We start from the raw sequence: 20,739 nt of genomic DNA, 5'->3' as shown, positions 1-20,739 counted from the left end.
GAGATAAATATCAGAATTATTGTTGCTATGGTCTTTAAATTATTTTATCCTTTTTCTCCGTAGACAGAATGTGGAGGTAGCTTTCCTCAAGTGGTTGGCTCACTGTTTCTTTATCCTGGTGGTCCTAAATTTATTCATCTGATGTATCATTTTGCAAGATTTGTTGCAATAAAATATATTGAAACCCATTCTAAAAGTAAGTTAACCTTGGTGTTGGAAAGTACTTTGTTTAAATTCTTAAATTATATTTTTTCGCCTAATTTTAAAATGTAAAGCATATTGAGTTAAAATGTAATTTATCTCAAAAGAGTTAATATTCTACTGAAAGTGTGGTTTGAAATCTTCCCATAATGAACCTGTTACTGTATATTCTATTTTATTATGTTCTAATATTGGGGTTGGGATACAATTTCCATAGAAAGGCCAGACAATAAATATTTAACCATATAAGTATGGACCACATAGAGTCCCTGTAACAAATTCAACTTTGTTTCTTTTTTGCAACTCTGAATAAATGTAGAAATGATTTCTACCATTTTGTGCTCAAAAATACCATTAGACCAAATTAGGCCAGAGAGTTAGAATTGACCAACAATGTTACTATTATTATTATTTTATTTATTTTTTTGCCAGTCCTGGGGCTTAAACTCAGGGCCTAGCCACTGTCCCTGAGTTTCTTTTGTTCAAGGCGTACTCTACCACTTGAAATACAGTACCACTTCTGGCTTTTTCTGTTTATGTAGTACTTTTTTATTTATTTTTATTTTTATATATACATATTTTTTTTGGGTCCGGTTGTGGGGCCTGAACTCGGCCTGGGCGCTCTCCCTCAGCTCTTCAGCTCAAGGCTAGCGTTCTACCACTTGAGCCACAGCGCCACTTCCGGCTTTTTTCTTTTTGCTTATGTGGTGCTGAGGAATCGAACACAGGGCCTCAGGCATGCAAGGCAAGCACTCTACCACTGAGCCACCTTCCCAGTCCCCTGTTTATGTAGTACTGAGGAATCACCCTCATGCCTTCCTGCATGCTAGGCAAGTACTGTACCACTAAACCACATTCCCAGTCCACTGAAAGATGTTAAATGTGTTCAATATATGTGAAATTTAGTTTGTTTATAGGTGTTATGTTGGAATTTCCTGATCCAAGGGATTTGACTTATTTTATAATTTACTTATTAGAACTGAATTATTTGGCAAGAAATACTAATTTTAAAAGCTAATGCTTCAAAGATCACTATTTGTAATTAATTACGGAACTATGTTTGTTTTTGCTCATAAAACATGGGAGGGAAGCCGGGCGCTGGTGGCTCACACCTGTAATCCTAGCTACTCAGGAGGCTGAGATCTGAGGATCACAGTTCAAAGCCAGCCCGGGCAGGAGAGACCGTGAGACTCCTATCTCCAATAAACCACCAGAAAATTGGAAGTGGCGCTGTAGCTCAAGTGGTAGAGCGCTCGCCTTGAGCTGAAGAGCTGAGGAACAGCACCTAGGCCCAGAGTTCAAGCCCTACAACCGACAAAAAAAAAAAAACATGGGAGGGAGATGGGCGCCGGTGGCTCACGCCTGTAATCCTAGCTACTCAGGAGGCTGAGATCTGAGGATTGCAGTTCAAAGCCAGCCCCGGCAGGAAAGACCGTGAGACTCCTATCTCTAATAAACCACTAGAAAACCGGAAGTGGCGCTGTAGCTCAAGTGGTAGAGCGCTCACCTTGAGCTGAAGAGCTGAGTGATAGTGCTCAGGCCCAGAGTTCAAGCCCCATGGCCAACAAAAAAAAAAAAAAAAAAAAAAAGGAGGGAATAAGAAAAGTTGAAGCATTAAACTTTGTCTACCAATTTTATGAGACAAACATTGCTATTTGGCTTATTTTTCCTTTTAGTGTTTTTTTTTTTAAACATTTTTACATTTTGTTTATTTTGACCACATATATCCTAATTTCCAAAATCAAAAGAGAAGTCTAACTTCTGCTCTGGTCTACACCTATTTTGTTTCCTTTTCTAGAACCAACAATATGATGCTCTGAGCAAATATGCATATACTTCCCTCCACACACACCTTTTTTTTTTTTTTTGAAATAGTCTTGATATTTAATCCAGGTTGTCTTGAACTCATCTTGTTCCAGTTTCAGTCTCCTTAGTGCTGGGATTATAGGACTGGACTACCTTGGCTGGTAGTTCTTATTTTTAATTTTATCATTTTTTTGTCTATCTTTTGTTCAGAGAGAGAGAGAGAGAGAGAGAGAGAGAGAGAGAGAGTGTGTGTGTGTGTGTGTGTGTGTGTGTGTGTGTGTGTGTGTGTGTGTGTGTGTGTGTGTGTGTGTGTGTGTGTGTGTGTGTGTGTGTAGTACAAAGAGGTTTTATTGAGTTGGGTGCTGGTGGGCTCATGCCTGTAATCCTAGCTACTCAGGAGGCTAAGATCTGAGCATTGGGGTTAGAAAGCAGAACAAGGAAGGAAAGTCTATGATACTCTTACCTTCAGTTAACCACCAAATTGCTGGAAGAGGAGCTGTGAGTTATGTGGAAGCAGGTTAGTTTTGAATAAAAAAACTCAGGGATAGCATCTAGGTCACACATTGCTCCAAAAGAGTGAGGGAGGGGGGCAAGTAAATTACTTTGTACAGATTTTTTTTTTTTCTGTTATTTGGATTTGAACTGAGGGCCTTGTGCTTTCTTGGCTTGCTTGTCTGGCTGGTGTTCTACTATTTGAGTTAGACTTTTAGCCCAGCTTTTTGCTGGTTATTTTGGTGATGCTATTTTCTGCCTAGGTTGACCTTGGGTGATCCTCTGTATCTCAGCCTCCTGAGTAAATAGGATTATAATGCCACTGATAGCCCTAAATGTTTTTAATTAGAACTCCACTTTTTTATTTATTTATTTTTTTGGGTCCAGTTGTGGGGCCTGAACTCTGGGCCTGGGCACTGTCCCTTAGCTCTTCAGCTCAAGGCTAGCGCTCTACCACCTGAGCCACAGCGCCACTTCTGGCTTTTTTTCTTTTTGCTTATGTGGTGCTGAGGAATCGAACCCAGGGCCTCAGGCATGCAAGGCAAGCACTCTACCACTGAGCCACCTTCCCAGCCCTAGAACTCCACTTTTTTTTTAATTCATGCAAGGAGTAGGTTTATTAAGTAGACCTGCTGGGACCAGGCAAGGTTGGCATTCCACGTGGCTGGGAAAGGCCTGGGAATGAGAGAGAGCTGGGAAAGAGAGAGAAAGAGAGAGGAAAGAGCTAGAAAAGAGCAGAGAGAGCAGAGAGCTAGAAAAGAGCAGCGAGAGAGCAGAGAGAGAGCCGAGAGCAGAGAGAGCAGGGATAGCTAGAAAAGAACAGAGAGAGAGATAGCCGAGTAAGAACAGCAGAGAGAGCTAGAAAAGAGCAGCCAGAGAGAGCAGAGAGAAAGCAGAGGGAGAACAGAGAGAACAGAGAGAGCTGAGACCAGGGAGAGCTAGAAAAGAACAGAGAGAGAGAGCAGAGAGAGAGCCGAGAGCAGGGAGAGCTAGAAAAGAACAGAGGGCAGAGAGAGCAGAGAGCCCAGAGCAGAGAGAGCAGGGAGAGCTAGAAAAGAACAGAGAGAACAGAGAGAGCCGAGAGCAGGGAGAGCTAGAAAAGAACAGAGGGCAGAGAGAGCAGAGAGAGAGCGAGAGAGTAGCACTCCACTTTTTAAACTTTAAATATATTTAAAGAACTCTATATAGCCTTTAAATTGCTTCATCTTGCTTTTAATAACATTTGTTTTATATTTTTAAATATGTGGCTTTCTAGCTTTTAAGAAGTTATTATACAGTGTTAATTGTTTAAACTTAAATTTTTTTAGTGATAGGGTTTTGGTATGTTGAGTGGACTGGCTTCAAGTGTTCTTGCTGGGCTTAAATGTTCTTGCTTCAGCCTTTGAGTTTTGGGACTGTAGGTGTGGGCCACTACAGCAGTTAAAATTAAACATTTTTTTCATATTTCTACCTAGTAAGTCTTTTCTGTGGTCTTATTTCCTATGTAGATTCTTCTCTTTATTGTACTGAAAACTTTAAAGTAAAGCAACATGACATGCACAAGTGCCTTGCCAGATACCATGTAGCACGTAACAGATTTTTACAAATTTTGCAAAGACAAGATTACATTATCCAAAAGTATCAAGAAAATGCACAGTAAGTAATATTTTGATGATTTGAAAACAATTCCTTTTTTTCTGAACATGTGTCATCAGTGTGACTTTAGTATAGATAATCTATATCTGCTACAAAACCTTGCTGCTATCTTTGCATTTTAAAGCCAGGTAACTTTGAATATACTATGTATTTTGAAACTTCAGGCATTATATAAGTCCAAGTTGTTAGCAATGTAAAGATCTTCCCTCCTTTCCACTTTCTTTCCCATCTCACATCTCCCCCCTCCCTTTCTTTCTTTTTGGTAAAAAATTTAAGTAGTTGTAACAAGAATTTACAATGCCATATTGCAAGTTATGAATTAGCAGTATGGGGCTTTGAACTCTGGGCCTGTGCTCTTTTTCTTCCTCTCTTTACTGATGTCTGTCTGTCTACCTACCTATCCTATCTATCTATCTATCTATCTATCTATCTATCTATCTATCTATCTATCTATCTATCTATCTATTTATCTGCTGTACTAGGGTTTGAATTCAGAGCCTTTTCACTCACTTGATTTGCTTGCTTGACTGTTAGTTTATCACTTGAGTCATGCTTCTAGCTCTGCTTTTTTAAAAAATTATAAAAATGTCCTCTTTAATCAAGTCTTGAAACATAGAACAGATTTCTTGAATAAAATGGAAATTTTCCAATACATTAAGAGATATATTCACCAGTCACCATACATACAGTACCCATTTTACATAATCCCTGTCTGATTCTTTTTTTTTTTTTTTTGGGGGGTGGGGTCGTGGGGCCTGAACTTTGGGCCTGCGCGCTGTCCCTCAGCTCTTCAGCTCAAGGCTAGCGCTCTACCACTTGAGCCATAGCGCCACTTCCAGCTTTTTTCTTTTTGCTTATGTGGTGCTGAGGAATCGAACCCAGGGCCTCATGCATGCAAGGCAAGCGCTCCACCACTGAGCCACCTTCCCAGCCACCCTGTCTGATTCTTAAGACACTTCCTCCCTCTGTCAAGTGCTCTGTGGATACAGAGCACACAATGACTTCTGAAATCTCACTCAGCTTAGCTTGTAGCCCACAAAGCACTCCTCTGGCAAAGCTGTGGTGGTGGCTCTACTCAAGAAGCAAAGCAGGGGCTGGGAAGGTGGCTCAGTGGTAGAGCGCTTGCCTTGCATGCATGAGGCCCTGGATTCGATTCCTCAGCACACATAAGCAAAAAGGAAAAAGCCGGAAGTGGCGTTGTGGCTCAAGTGGTAGAGCGCCAGCCTTGAGCTGAAGAGCTGAGGGACAGCGCCCAGGCCCAGAGTTCAAGCCACATGACTGGCCCCCCCTCCCTAAAAAAAAAAAAGCAAAGCAGCCAGGTGCCGTGGCTCATGCCTGTCATCCTAGCTACTCAGGAGGCTGAGATCTGAGGATCACAGTTCAGAGCTAGCCCAGGCAGGAAAGTCTGTGAAACTCTTATCTCCAATAAACCACCAGAAAACCAGAAGTGGCGCTGTAGCTCAAGTGGTAGAGCGCTTGCCTTGAGCTGAAGAGCTTAGACCCAGAGCTCAAGCCCCAGGACTGAAAAAAAAAACACACAAAAAAAACCCAAAACACATTCAAACAGTATATCAAACATCCTTTAAATATCAAAGTGAGAAATAAGAAAGCAATATATTCATGCCATGAGAAAGATGTTAGAAAGGACAGCTGTGTAGAGTTGAGGTTGGAAATGGTTCTCCAGCTTCATTTCTTTGGCAGCACCTAGCCCTGCTTTTTACTAGTTATTTTTGGAGTCTCTCTCTTTTTTTTTTTTTTTTTCTGCTCAGGATGGCTTGAACTATGATCTTCTGGATCTTAGTTTATTGAGTAGCTAGGATTATAGGCATAAGCTACCAGTGTCCCTGAGAAAATATATTTCTGAGCTGTAACCTGTAATTGTTTTCATCCTGTTTTGGTCTTGATATTTTATTCTGTAAATTATTTTATTGCAGTGTCTGGCTCTTAATTTTTAATTTAATAGTTTGAATAGATATTTCATTATGTATGTACATATTACTTCAAGTAGGTACTTAATACTTTAACCAGTTTATATTTAGATTCTTATATTTTAATTATTTTATTTTGGGATTTTTTTTTTCTTGTCACTACTGGGGCTTGACATACTTGGGTACTTGGGTATTACAGGTGTTGGGTACTGCCATTTAGCTTTTTCATTCATGGCACACACTTGAGCCACACCTCCACTTCCAGCTTTTTTGTGGTTAATTGGAGATGAGAGTCTCTTAAAACTTTTTTTTTTGGCGTGGCTGGTTTTGAACCTTGATACTCAGATCTTACTTTCCTGAGTCTAGGATTACAGGCCTGAGGCATTGGCTTCTGGCTTGGGAATTTTATGTGCCAAATATTGTTTAGTACTGGAGCCAGAGCATTAAACTTGGCAGACATGGTTGTCTACCTTTATATATAGACATGTGTCTACCTTTATATAGTTTTAACCATCACAGTAAGATCTTTTTAAAATTACTTGTCACCTGTCATAAAGCTACAAAATTCTTTGAAGTTGCAACTGAAATGGTGCTTGACAATAAAATGACAATCAAATTTACCCCTTAGGTATGTTCTATGAAACAAAGTCTGGGACTACATCCAGACCCTGAGTTCAATCCCCTAGTACCTGGACCAAAGAGGGAAAATGTCTGAGCAAGTATTAGGCTAATAGTCATGATCAATCTGAGTATTACTCTGTATGATATTTATTCTCTTCAAATGTCCTCTAGCTGGCCTTAGATGTTCTTAGAGGCCTTGAGCAAAGATAAGGAAAGGGAAATAACAAGATAGGTTATACTAGTTAATTGTAATGGAATTTCTGTGTTTTCTTACAGACTGGCAGTTAAGCAAGTGCGAAATTTGAGATCAGAATGCATGGGTCTTCAAAACCAAATGAAAAAGTGAGTGACTTTTGGGGCGGGGGAGGAAGGGGGAGATGGGAAGGGATGGTAAGGGGAAACAAAGGAGGAGGCAACAATGCTTGATAAGAAATTACTCATGGGCTAGGAAAGTGGCTCAGTGGTAGAGTGCTTGCCTTGCATGCATGAGGCCCTGGGTTTGATTCCTCAACACCACATAAGCAGAATAAGCTGGAACTGGCACTGTGGCTCAGAGTTCAGGCCCCACGACCGAGACACACAAACACACACACACACACACACACACACACACACACACACACACGCACGCAGGCACGCACGCATGCACGCACGCACGCACACACACACACACACACACCTCATTACCTTGCACACACACACACACAAATTACTCATTACCTTGCTCATGTAATTGTAATCCCTCTGTATGGTATTTTCACAATAAAAAAAAAGTAAGTGAGTTTTAGAGCTGGAGTTCCCTTAATAATTTAGTTCTTGCATCTTATAGGTCAGGAAATAGTTGTACAAACATTTTTTTTTTTTGGGGGGGTCCGGTCGTTGGGCCTGAACTCTGGGCCTGGGTGCTGTCCCTCAGCTCTTTAGCTCAAGGCTAGCGCTCTACCACTTGAGCCACAGCACCACTTCCGGCTTTTTTCTTTTTGCTTATGTGGTGCTGAGGAATCGAACCCAGGCCTCATGCATGCAAGGCAAGCACTTTACCACTAAGCCACCTTCCCAGCCCCTCGTACAAACATTTATTAAAACATAGCTAGAGCATGGCTCTGATTTCTAGTCTAGTTGTTCTGCTACTACAAAATTATTACTGTTTATTATTACTGTTATTATTATTTTGCTAATCTTGGGGCTTGAACTCTGGGTCTGGGCACTGTCCCTGAGCTCTTCGGCTCAACTTGAGCACTCCAACACTTGAGCCACAGTGCCACTTCCGGTTTTCTGGTGGTTATTTTGAGATAAGAGTCTCACTGACTTTACTTCCTGGGCTGGCTCTGAATTGTGATCCTCCGATCTGAGCCTCCTGAGTAGCGAGCATTACAGGCATGAGCCATGGGCACCCAGCCCTTATCATTATTTCTAATTGAAATGATTGTGAGTTTGTGGGTTTACAAATCAGTTAACTTTTTGGATGCTAAATTGCTATGTGATTTTCTTATGACTAATTACATTATTTTGTTTTTACTAGAATGGAACCCTGTGATGACCAAATTAATATACATGAGAAAATTCAAAAGGTAAGCTTTTTAATTTTTTATGTGTTTTTTTATTTCTTTGCCAGTATGAGGCTTGAACTCGAGCCCTTTCAATCTCACCCAGCTTTTTTGTTTGCAACTGGTAAATCTACCACTTGAGCTATGTTTCTAGTTCTGGCTTTTTGCTGGTTAATGGGAGATAAGAATTTCGAGGACTTTTTTAGTTTAGGCTGGCTTTGAACAGCAGTCCTCCGATCTTAGCCTCCTAAATAGCTCAGATTACAGACATGAGCCACAGGCAACTACATAAGATAACTTTTAAATTATATATGAGACAAAATTTGCCTGTAGATGGTGTATTTGACTCAATTTGTAGGTGTCTTACAGGTATGTCACCATATCTGGCTAGTGTCTTTTCTTCTGAAATACAGAATCTCTCAATGTTGTCCAGACTGGCTAGCCTCAACTTCTAGGTTAAAGTGATCCTCTGGCCTCAGCTGCTTGAGTAGCTGAAACTGTAGGTGTGTTTATGTGCCCAGCAGTTGGAATCTTTTATTTTTTTTTTATTTTTTAATTTTTTTACAGCTCACACAAGTAAATGATTGATTTCTTTATTGAATTAAAATTATGCTATATTAAACAATAAAATCTTTTATTGTCCCTCCCCCCCTTTTTTTGTGCTCAAGGTTAGCAGTCTACCACTTGTGCCACAGTTCTATTTCCAGCTTTTTCTGAGTAGTTTATTGGAGATAAAGAGTCTCTCATAGACTTTTCCTGTTTGGGGTGGCTTTGAACTGCAATTCTCAGATCTAAGTCTCCTGAGTAGCTAGGATTATAGGTGTGAGTGCCTGGCAGTGCCTGACTTGCCCATTTCTTTTGTAGTGTTCTTTTTTTTTTTTTTTCCCTTGAACTTATTATGTATATAGCTTCTATATGGCTGATAAATGTAAGTATATGTAAAATAGTTTAAAAATATGATTAATTTAAAATCCTCTAATAAGAAAGATCTGCTGACTGTTACCTCATATGTGGTATTAACTAAATAAAATACATTAACTGAAGGAAGATGGAAAATATTGAAGAAAAATGAGGAGTCAAATTGAGGCTGACTTGACAGGAGGAAGGAATCTGGCAAATGTCAACCTCTAGAGGTTGGCTTTTAAAGTTTTTATTAAGTGATATTAACTACATAGAGGAATTTTACTGTGATATTCCCATGCATGTATAGAATGTACTTTGATCAAAATCACCCCCTCTATTACTCTTTATCTCTCCTTTTCCCACCAGAGGTTGGCTTTGATGTGTGGGATAAAAGTATTTTCTTAAGTTTTCTTTTTGTTTGGATGAAATCTCTCAAGCCCTTTTGTGATTCTGTAGTTCTGAGCAGCTTTGGGTATTACTATGGCTTCCCAGGCACCTTAGAAATGGAAAGGTGAGTGCCATCTTCAGAAAATCTTCAGTCATTCAGTGAGTGTTCATTGATCACTGGCTATGTATCAAGTATCTTCTAGATAAAAGTAGGGCGTCAGCAATGAAGAAAATAAAGCAAAGCCACTTTCTTATGCTTTTAATTTTATATTACTATTATTAAATAGAATACTATTGATTAGAAATATAATAGATTGATATAAAACTATTTTCCACACCATTTTCTTCTGAAAGTGACTAGTATTCATTTTCCCTGGATCAGACTAATCCATTAACAAGAAAATTTCTGACAAGAAGAATAAGAACCAGATCACGAATGATTGTAGAATCATCAGGAAACATTATCTTGAGATCACCAGTTGCTAGACAATGAATCTTCCTTTGGAGAACAGCTTTATCTTGCTTTGCAACATTTTTTTTTTTTTGGGTCCAGTTGTGGAGCCTGAACTCTGGGCTCCCTCAGCTCTTCAGCTCAAGGCTAGTGCTCCTCCACTTGAGCCACAGCGCCACTTCTGGCTTTTTTCTTTTTGCTTATGTGGTGCTGAGGAATCGAACCCAGGGCCTCATGCTCTACCACTGAACCATCTTCCCAGCCCTGTTTCCAGTTTTTTAAGGTTCCCCCTCCCTTTCCCCCCTCCCCCCAGTCCTGGGGCTTGAACTCTGGGCCTAAGCACTGCCCTTCCAATCCTTTTGCTTAAGGCTAGTGCTCTACCACTTGAGCCACAGCACCACTTCTGGCCTTTTCTGTGATTAATTGGAGATAAGAGTCTTGGGGACTTTCTTGCCCCAGCTGACTTCAAACCTAGATCCTCAGATCTTGGCCTCTTGAGTAACTAGGATTGCAGGCATGAGCCCTGGTGCCAGGATGTTCTTTTTTTTTCAGGATGTTCTTTTAGACTATTAATTCCAGTTTGTACATAGAAGTTCTCTGAATACTATTAAAATTTTTAAAAATAAGACATAACTATATATTTATGGTGTGCAGTGTTGTGCTCTAAACATTATAGAAAGATACAGTCAAGCTAATTAGCATATGTCTTCACCAAGTTATTGTTTTTTAAGATCTACTTTAACAATTTTGAAATGTGTATTATTAATAATTAGTAGGACTGGGAAGGTGGCTCAGTGGTAGAATGCTTGCCTTGCGTGCATGAGGCCCTGGGTTTGATTCCTCAGCACCATATAAGTAGAAAAAGCCGAAAATGGTGCTGTGGGTCAAGTGATAGAGCACTAGCCTTGAGCTGAAGAGCTGAGGGACAGTATAAGAGTTCAAGCCCCAGGACTGACAGAAAAAATAAAAAAGTTTGTTTAAAAAAATTGGTTACCATGCAACATAATAAATCATTTAAACTTCTCTAGTTTAACTAAGTCTTTGATGAGTATCCTACTGTGAATATGCTTATATGAATTTTAGTGAAAATATGTTAATATTAATATATGCTTAAGAATTCCCTTCCTCCCTGTTTGCTCCCCTTCCCTCCCCTCCCTTTCTTTCCCTCTTTTCTCCCCTTAGGATCACAGTTCAAAGCCAGCCTGAGCAGGAAAGTCTGTGAGACTTTTATCTCCAGTTAACCATTGGGAAACTGTAGCTGTGGCTCAAGTGGTGGAGTGCAGCCTTGAGCAAAAAAGCTTGCTTAAGAACAGTACCCAGGCCCTGAATTCAAGCCCTACTACCCCTTACCCCCAAATAAAACCCCAAAAAACTCAGTTATTTATATTTTAACTCTTCTGAATGAGATATATATAGTAGTTTTTTTCTCTTTGAAATCTTTTATTATTTCTCCTTAAAATCTCTATTACATTGAAACCATGTCAGAATACAGGAATTGCTAATTGTATCTTAGTGTTTGTCTGAATATTATAAATTATAGTGAGCTAGATTCTCTTAAAAAATTCTTCAGCTGTGCACTGGTGACTGATATCTGTAATCTTAGCTACTCAGGAGGCTGAGGATCATGGTTTGAAGCCAGCCTGGGAAGAAAAATCTGGGACTCTTCTCTCCAATAAATTACTCAGCTAAAGCTAAAAGTGGCATTGTAGCCCAAGTGACAGAGTGCTAGCCTTGAGCACAAAGAGGCTGAAGGACAGTGTCCAGGCCCGGAATTCAAGCCCCAAGACCAGGAAAAAAAAATTTCTTCAGTTTCTAAACCCCTTTAGAAGTAGTATTGGTACTTCTAAAGTATTAAAGTACAATTACTTAAAAAAATTTCTAACTGGAAATCAGCCTGTTGCTTAGTGCAAGCAGATATTTATTGTTACATTTCTCTTTCCTCCCCTCCTCATCCTGGTGGGTCTGGGGTGAAAGGCAGGGCCGTGTACTTGCTAGGCAAGCATTGTACTACTTGGATGCTTACATTTATTTCTTTAAAATATGTACAGATTCTGTATGGACTTTTTTAATATTTTGTTTGTCTCTTTTCAAAGGTTCAGTCTTTGTGGACTTTAGTGAATGAAACACTCATACTTTTAGAAAAAGAAAGAGAAGTTGTTAGTTCAGTTCTTGGTCTTGTCAATCATTATACTTTAGATGGAACTGATGTTGTTCTTAATATTCCAAGGATTTTACTTGACAAAATTGAGAAACAAATGGGTCAGGTAAGCATTTGATATTATTAAAGCTTTTGGGAAAATGCTAAAAATTGCATACAATTAATATATATTGTTTTTCTCCAAATGTTTTTCTTTTTCTTTCAAAATTTATAAATATATCTAGAAAAATCTTCATGAAGAAGGTTATTGTTAAAGGTGTGATTAGCTCTTGTACTTGGTCACACTATATCATATGTGTAGGAAGTATAAACTTACTTAGGAAGATGTTCTATACTAGTTGTTTATACATGTTTAAAGAGAATAGCTATGATCTCCTGTTGCTAAAGCCATCCTCTCTAAAAATCTTTTTTCAAAGTTTCCTTCCTCTAATTTTTTTTTTTTTTTTTGGTCGGTCGTGGGGCTTGAACTCTGGGCCTGGGCACTGTCCCTCAGCTCTTTAGCTCAAAGCGAGCGCTCTGCCACTTGAGCTACAGCGCCACTTCCGATTTTCTGGTGGTTTATTGGAGATAGGAGTCTCACAGTCTCTCCTGCCCGGGCTGGCTTTGAACCGTGATCCTCAGATCTCAGCCTCCTGAGTAGCTAGGATTACAGGCGTGAGCCACCAGCGCCTGGCTTTCCTCTAATTTTTTGTATCTTGGTTTTATTAAGTATTCTTTTACAGTTTTACTTATTTATTTAAAGTCTTACTGTAGCTTTGTGATGTCCATCTCTACTCTGTTTCCATACTGCTGATTTCAGTTTTTCCCACTGGTTTCCTTTTCTCTACTTAGCTTGAAATGCAAGAGTTCTCTATGGTTCCTTTCATTCCCAGTTTGCTTTTCTTCATTAGAAATATATCTATATTTTCTTACTATTTCATAGCTTACAGCTTCCTGTACAGAATATTACTAGTCTTCTATATTTCTAGTATAGCAAGTCACCCAAACTCCATTTATCTTATATATGTATATAAGACATTGCCATCTAGTTAGCTTTTTTTTTGGCAGCATTGTTTATAGTACCTACCATAACATGATACTGATGCTAGTGTGAAGTTACAAAAATAAAGTGTTGTGACTCTCATGTTGCTTTAATAGGTAACATGACATCAATTTTAGAGTACATAAAAAGCACGATGTATAAGCTTGTATTTCTTCTAGTTTTCAATATTTCAATATTTCAATATTTTGCATAATATAAAAAAATCACAGAGCATAGTAATTCTTCAGTGAATTTAAATTATTTGTGTAATTTTATGTTTTAGTTGGTATTTGATTTTTTTTTTATTCCCCAAGGGAAGAGTATCAGAGTAAAAAGCATATTTATGTAACAGTTTTCTGTCATAAGAAGCTATAATTCTCTACTTCCCCTTGCCCCTTTATCTTTAGCTGCACATAGGAAACGTTTATGAGGCTGGAAAATTGAACCTCTTAACTGTTATTCAGTTGTTAAATGAAGTTTTGAAAATAATGAATTATGAACGTCATCAGGCTGATCAAGAAAGATTGACAATAGACCTTCACTACCTTGAAAAAGAGACCAAATTCCAGAGGGAAAGATTGTCAGATCTGAAGCAAATGAGGTACACTAGAAAGAACTCCCTTTATTTCACTAGGAAAGAGTAGGATAGTTTTCTTAGTACTTTAAAGGTTTATATAATCAACTCCTAGAGATACATGTTAGATAGAAAGGACAAGGTTTTTTTATTTGTAATAAATTATGTATATACTTAACTTTTGTTGTGTTTAAGAAATTGAGTCTCAAGGAAGTTTTTCAGGGCTGGGAATGTGGCATATGGTAGAGTGCTTGCCTAGTGTGTATGAAGCCCTGGGTTCAATTTTTCAGTATCACATAAATAGAAAATGGCAGAAGTGGCACTGTGGCTCAAGTGGTAGAATGTTAGCCTTGAACAAAAGAAGCTCAGGTACAGTGCCCAGGCTCCGAGTTCAAGCCGTAGGACTGGCCAAAAATAAATAAATAAAAGTTTTCCATTTGATTAGAAAGACTGGGAGTTAATAGTAGACAACAAAGAATAAAAATAGGACTCTGACACATTAGAGCTACGAAAAGCTTTATGTTTTAAAAATCAGGGCTAGAGACTTGGCTTAAATAGAGCACCTGTTTACCAAGTATTCTACAGTACAGCAAAAATAAATTAATGAAAAGTAAGTAATTTTAGGCTAGGAGTATGACGTAAGTGTTAGATAGCCTGTCTAGCAAATGCAAGATCCTGGGTCCTCTGGTTTTAACAGAAGAGGTATTTTATGTTCATAATAATTTGTGCGATTTATTCAATTTATATACAGTTTGCTCATTGAATTCTCAATTTGATTTTCTTCCACTTCCTTAGTATATTGTTTTCTTATATTTTACTACATATTTTTCTTTTGAATAAAGTTACTTTTTATGCTGTCATAGGTATAAAATAAAGGAAGACCTCACAGATATAAGGCATTCTATTACTGAAAAGCAAAGAGAATGGCATAAGAAATGGGAAGAAAGCCTTGGCCTATCTCCTTTCAGTCTCATTAAAGGTTGCACTCCAGTAAGTAATGTTGATGTGTCTTATGGAGAGTAGTTTAATTTTGTCAAAGTTGACTTATGTTAAAAGTAACCTAGAAATTATACACATACACACATACTATATATGTATTCATAAGCATATATACTTACGTTTTTTTAAATCTTGGGTCTAAAGTTCAAATGCTTCAGTTTCTGTAATTTTTCTAAGTACAGAGAAGAATTTTTAATAAGCTATTATTGTCATTTATAGTTAATATCTTAAAATTCAGATGGCTATATTAGAAAATGAGATTTACCCTTGATATAAGCTATTTCAATGTTTGAGACATACTTGGAAAATAAAGCAACTTTTTGTTTTTCTTGGTTATGGGGGCTTGAACTCAGGACTTAGGTATTGTTCTTGAGCTTTTTTGCTCTACCACTTTGACACCTCCACTTCCAGTTTTGAGGGGTTAATTAGAGATAGGAGTCTGATGGGGACTTATCTGCCCAGCTGTCTTCGAACTGTGATCCTCAGATCTCAGCCTACTAAGTAGCTAGGGTTACAGGCATGAGCCACCAGCACCTGGCTGTAACTCTTTTGCTTAGAATATTTTTAAATTTGGTCTGGGAAGGTGGCTCAGTGGTAGAGTGCTTGCCTTGCATGCCTGAGGCCCTGGGTTCGATTCCTCAGCAACACATAAGCAAAAAGAAAAAAGCTGGAAGTGGCGCTGTGGCTCAAGTGGAGGAGTGCTAGCCTTGAGCTGAAGAGCTGAGGGACAGCGCCCAGGCCCAGAGTTCAGGCCCACGACCGGACTCAAAAAAAAGAATATTTTAAAATTTGAAAGTAGTTACAAGATATGTATTTGATAAATTTTTAATAGAAGAAATACCTAGTCATAGATTCACTAGTATTGTTATTACTATAATTATTAAATGCTTCATTCTGTTTTAAGGCTGTGAATCTCCTACCACCCATGTCTCCCCTTTCATTTGATCCTGTCTCAGAGGAAGTGTATGAAAAGAGTATTCTGTCTCAGTACCCTGCTTTACTTCCAGGTTGGTTGTTGTTGGTTTCATTATTACTATAGTTCTTTATATTTTTTGTCCCCTTTACTCGGTTATATAGTGACATGTACATAACTTACTTTTACCATTTTAGTCATCGCAAAGTGGACAGCACAATGGCATTTAGTAAAATGTTATGTAATCCTCACCATGTTTTAGTTCTAGAACATAGTCATCTAAAAGGGGCCCCTTATCCATGAAGTAATCATTCCTCATTTTCTACTACCCTTGTCTCTTGCAGCCTGTAATACACTTTCTGGTTCTGAATTTGCCTGTTTTGGCTACTTCATATAAATTAAGTCATGCATATAAAATGAGGCCTTTTGTGTCTGGCTTTACTTATCATTATCATAGACAGACTCCTTGCTGGCAGTGCCTTCATGTTTTAATTCTTTCTCCCATTATTAGTATAGTAGTGGCACATATAATTCAATGATAGGATTATATGCAAATATGCTGCTCTAAAGTAAGCTAAGTAATACAGTTGCAATTTTGTTGGCTTATGTGCTAATTATGTGATCTGTATACTTTTTTTTTTTTTTTTTGGTCCGTCATGGGCTTAAACGTTGGGCTTGGACACTGTCCCTGCATTCTTTCAGCTCAAGGCGAGCGCTCTACTGCTTGAGCCACAGCGCCACTTGCAGTTTTCTAGTGGTTTATTGGAGATAAGAGTTTCACGGACTTTCCTGCCTGGGCTGGCTTTGAACTGCGATCCTCAGATCTCAGCCTCCTGAGTAGCTAGGATTAATGGTGTGAGCCACTGGCGCCTGGCTTGTGATCTGTATACTTAAACATAGTTAAATAACACTGAAAAATTATAGTCGGTTACGTTTCTTGTGTAAATGTGTGTTGGGGGTGGGGGTGGGAGGCTTAAACTCAGGGCCTGGGCACTGTCCCTCTGCTTTTTCAGAATCATTTGAGACATAGCTTAACTTCAGACTTTTTTTAGTGGTTAATTGGAGATAAGAGTCTTAAAGACTTTTCATGCCCAGGCTGTCTTCAAACCATCATCCACAGATCTCAGCTTCCTGAGTAGCTAGGATTCTATATATGAGCCATTGTGCCCAGCATTATGTTAATTTTTGGGAACTCAAATATAGCCTTATACATATAACAGTCATTTTATGTTTTAGTTAAAAAATTTTTTCTAAAAACTTTTTGCAGCTCAACCTGTGTTTACTAGGGAACTTGGCCTGTAGTTTTCTTTTTTGTTGAATTCTTCTGTGCTATATTTATTTATTTACTTATTTTTTGTCATTCTTGGGGCTTGAAACTGGGCCTGCGCCCTGTCACTCAGCTCTTCAGTGCAGCTTGAGCTACAGCTCCACTTCTGGTTTTTCTGGTGATTTATTGGAGATAAGAGTATGACAGACTTGGGGCTGGGAAGGTGGCTCAGTGGTAGAGCGGTTGCCTTGCATGCCTGAGGTCCTGGGTTCGATTCCTTAGCATCACATAAGCAAAAAGAAAAAAGCCAGAAGTGGTGCTGTGGCTCAAGCGGTAGAGCGCTAGCCTTGAGCTGAAGAGCTGAGGGACAGTGCCCAGGCCCAGAGTTCAGGCACCATGACCAGACCCCCCCTCCCCCCCAAAAAAAAAAAAAAAAAGAGTATGACGGACTTTCTTGCCTGGTCTGGCTTTGAACTGTGATCCTCAGATCTCAACCTCCTGTGTAGTTAGTATTATAGGCATAAGCCATGGCACCTGGCCCCACTATATATTTTGAGGAATAGTTTGAAGAGCCTTGGTGTTCTTTAATGGTCTTCTAGAATTCAGTCCCAGGCTATTATTTGTTGAGAGATTTAAGTTTATATTTATCTGTTGTTATTATTATTATTATTATTTATTTATTTTTTTTTTTGGTTGGCCGTGGGGCTTGAACTCTGGGCCTGGGCGCTGTCCCTCAGCTCTTCAGCTCAAGGCGAGCGCTCTACCAGTTGAGCTACAGCACCACTTCTGGTTTTCTGGTGGTTTATTGGAGATAGGAGTCTCACGGTCTCTCCTGCCTGGGCTGGCTTTGAACCGCGATCCTCAGATCTCAGCCTCCTGAGTAGCTAGGATTACAGGCGTGAGCCACCAGCGCCCGGCTGTTATTATTATTATTATTTTAGTATATATCAGTTGTACCAGGGGGACTTTATGACATTTCTACATAAGTACAAATGTATTCCCATCAGTGTCACCCTTCCATTACTGTTGTTGGGATTTTTTTTTTTTTTTCCCATTGGTATTGGGGTTTGAAACTCTGGGCCTGGGTGCTGTCTCTGAGCTCTTCAGTTAGAGGTGAGTGTTCTGTCACTTGAGCCACAGTGCCACTCCGGTTTTCTGGTGGTTAATTGGAGATAAGAGTCTCATGGACTTTCCTTCCTGGGCTGGCTTTGAACCAAGATCTTCAGATCTTAGCCTCCTGAGTAGCTAGGATTACAGGTATGAGCCACCAGCACCCCACTTGTTGGGAAAATTTTAGAAGTTATTTCAGACAACGGGATATAGCTCAGTGGTAGAGTCCTTGCCTAGCATGAGGAAAAACATGTTTTGAACCCTAGCTTTGGGAAAATAAAATTAGAAAGAATTCTAAGAGATCCTTGAATATTAGAATGTGTGAACATAACTAAAAATAATTGTTTTCTACTTCAGATACACATAAGCAACATAAACAAGAAAATGGTGACATTGAATCCCTGGGAGCTGTGTGTGATCTAGTCCATAATAGGTAAAGTAAATTTGGTTTTCACATTGATAATTTTTTTTTTGTCGGTCATGGGGCTTGAGCTCTAGGCCTGGGCGCCGTCCCTGAGCTCTTCAGCTCAAGCTCTTCAGCTCAAGTTCTTCAGCTCTACAACTTGAGCCACAGGGCCACTTCCGGCTTTTTCTGCTTATGTCGTGCTGGGGAATTGAAGCCAAGGACTCATGCATACGAGGCAAGTATTCTACCACTAAGCCACATTCCCAGCCCAACACATTGATATCTTGTATTAATTTAGTCCTTTGTCAGTTTCCAAACTCCTATCAGTTAGAATAGGTCATAATTAACTAGACACTATTTTTCTTTTTCTTTTTCTTTTTTTTTTGGTCGGTCATGGGGCTTGAACTCTGGGCCTGAGCGCTGTCCCTCAGCACTTCAGCTCAAGGCTACTGTACCAATTGAGCTACAGCACTACTTCCAGTTTTCTGGTGGTTTATTGGAGATAAGAGTTTCACAGACTTTCCTGCCTGGGCTGGCTTTGAACCGAGATCCTCAGATCTCAACCTCCTGAGTAGCTAGGATTATAGGCGTGAGCCACTGGCGCCCGGCTATAAACACTATTTTTCTAATACTGACCCATATATTGGGGAAAGTATTACCATTTATAATGAATGAGATATTTTACACTATTATTTTTTATCTAAATATTGGATTTTAAGGAAATTACATAAGGGGAGATTGGAACATTTTGCCTTCTTAAGTATGTAAACTGTTTTGAAACTATTCTGGAGCCTTTTGAGACTTTTTGACTTTTAATCTTTACATTTCTCCTTTACTGAATTTCAAATATAGGACAGTATGAGTTTTCATATATGCCACCTAAGTGTCCTTACTGATAGAAATCAAATTCTAATCTCTTATCTTTTTTTTTTTTTTTTTTTTTGGGTCCAGTCGTGGGGCCTGAACTCTGGGCCTAGGCGCTGTCCCTCAGCTCTTCAGCTCAAGGCTAGCACTCTACCACTTGAGCCACAGCACCACTTCCGGCTTTTTTTCTTTTTGCTTATGTGGTGCTGAGGAATCGAACCCAGGGCCTCATGTATGCAAGGCAAGCACTCTACCACTAAGCCACCTTCCCAGCCCTAATCTCTTACCTTTATAATTTTTTCTATTTTATCTGTAGGTATGTTTTGACAGTAGTAAAGATGAAACATTGGCTATCATTTTTAGCAAATTACTTGTCAGATTTTCTCTCTCAAGTTTCAGTCTTTTTCTCTCCTTTTCTCTTTTTGACTCACTCAGAATTTCATTATATTGGCCTTGAACTCATCAGTCTTCCACATTGGCTGATCCCTTTTCTAATCCACTTCTCAAGATTTTTTTCTTTCTAGATTTTGTCTTATATAAAAACTGAGTTCTAATCAAAGCTTAGCTCTTTTGCATGTGTATATTCAGTTATAGTAAATTAACTATTTTCCTCTAATTATGGCTTTTTAACATAGCAGTTATTCCTCTTTTTCCCCCCAGTTGTGGGGCTTAACTCAGGGCACTGTTCTAGTTCTTTTGCTCAAGCTCTACTTCTGATTTTCTGGTGGTTAATTGAAGATTAGAGTCTCACAGACTTTCTTGCTTAGGCTGGTTTTGAACCCCAATCCTCAGATCTCAGCCTCTTGAGTAATTAGGATTACAGGTGTGAGCCACCAGCCCCCCAGCTTATAGCACTTACAAATAGAGTTGTAGTTTTGCCCCAGGCTTTTACTTCTGTGAAAAACATGTTAACTTTCATTCTCTTTTGGAAGTGCTCTCTTATTTGGATAAATTCCCACAATAGTATCAACATTTTGTCTTTTGATTTTTTTTTTTTTTTTTTTTGGTCAGTTGTGGGGCTTGAACTCTGGTCCTGAGCACTGTCCCTCAGGCTAGCTCAAAGCTAGCGCTACCACTTGAGCTACAGCGCCACTTCCGGTTTTCTGGTGGTTTATTGGAAATAAGAGTTTTACAGACTTTTCTGCCTGGGCTGGCTTTGAACTGAGATCCTCAGATCTCAGCCTCCTTAGCTAGGATTACAGATGTGAGCCACTGGCACCTGTCTTTTGATTTTTAATCTTGTTAACAGTGCTAGGATTTCACTGTCCTCAATCTAACCATGGCAAGTGTATAAGGAGTAGATTGAGCAGTGGTTGCTATAAAGTTGTCTTGATTGTGATATTCACTGTTAGAAAGCTCCACAAAATGATATTTAAATAAAAATAATTGTCACTTACAGAAATCCCATCTTCAAAGTGACTTTACATTTGTTCACTGTCAGCTGTATTGCATTATT

The 20,739-nt window shown here is 39.1% G+C and overlaps 1 protein-coding gene across 1 annotated transcript in view; it reads left to right on the top strand.

Moving 5' to 3' along the window:
- The window catches only part of Haus6 (HAUS augmin like complex subunit 6), a 43,989-nt gene that overhangs the window by 9,324 nt on the left and 13,926 nt on the right, over positions 1–20,739 (top strand). Inside the window, 9 exon segments of the mRNA XM_070007870.1 lie at positions 64–196; positions 3,987–4,134; positions 6,960–7,025; positions 8,206–8,254; positions 12,065–12,235; positions 13,558–13,751; positions 14,588–14,714; positions 15,628–15,730; positions 18,371–18,446. Of these exon segments, the coding sequence (XP_069863971.1) occupies positions 64–196; positions 3,987–4,134; positions 6,960–7,025; positions 8,206–8,254; positions 12,065–12,235; positions 13,558–13,751; positions 14,588–14,714; positions 15,628–15,730; positions 18,371–18,446 (1,067 nt within the window).

The sequence above is a fragment of the Dipodomys merriami genome, unplaced genomic scaffold (assembly GCF_024711535.1).
Source record: "Dipodomys merriami isolate MVZ:Mamm:240054 unplaced genomic scaffold, mDipMer1.0.p SCAF_11, whole genome shotgun sequence".
Classification (NCBI taxonomy): Eukaryota; Metazoa; Chordata; class Mammalia; order Rodentia; family Heteromyidae; genus Dipodomys; species Dipodomys merriami.
The sequence above is the reverse complement of the archived record's forward strand: the minus strand, read 5'-3'. Positions and strand labels throughout refer to the sequence as shown.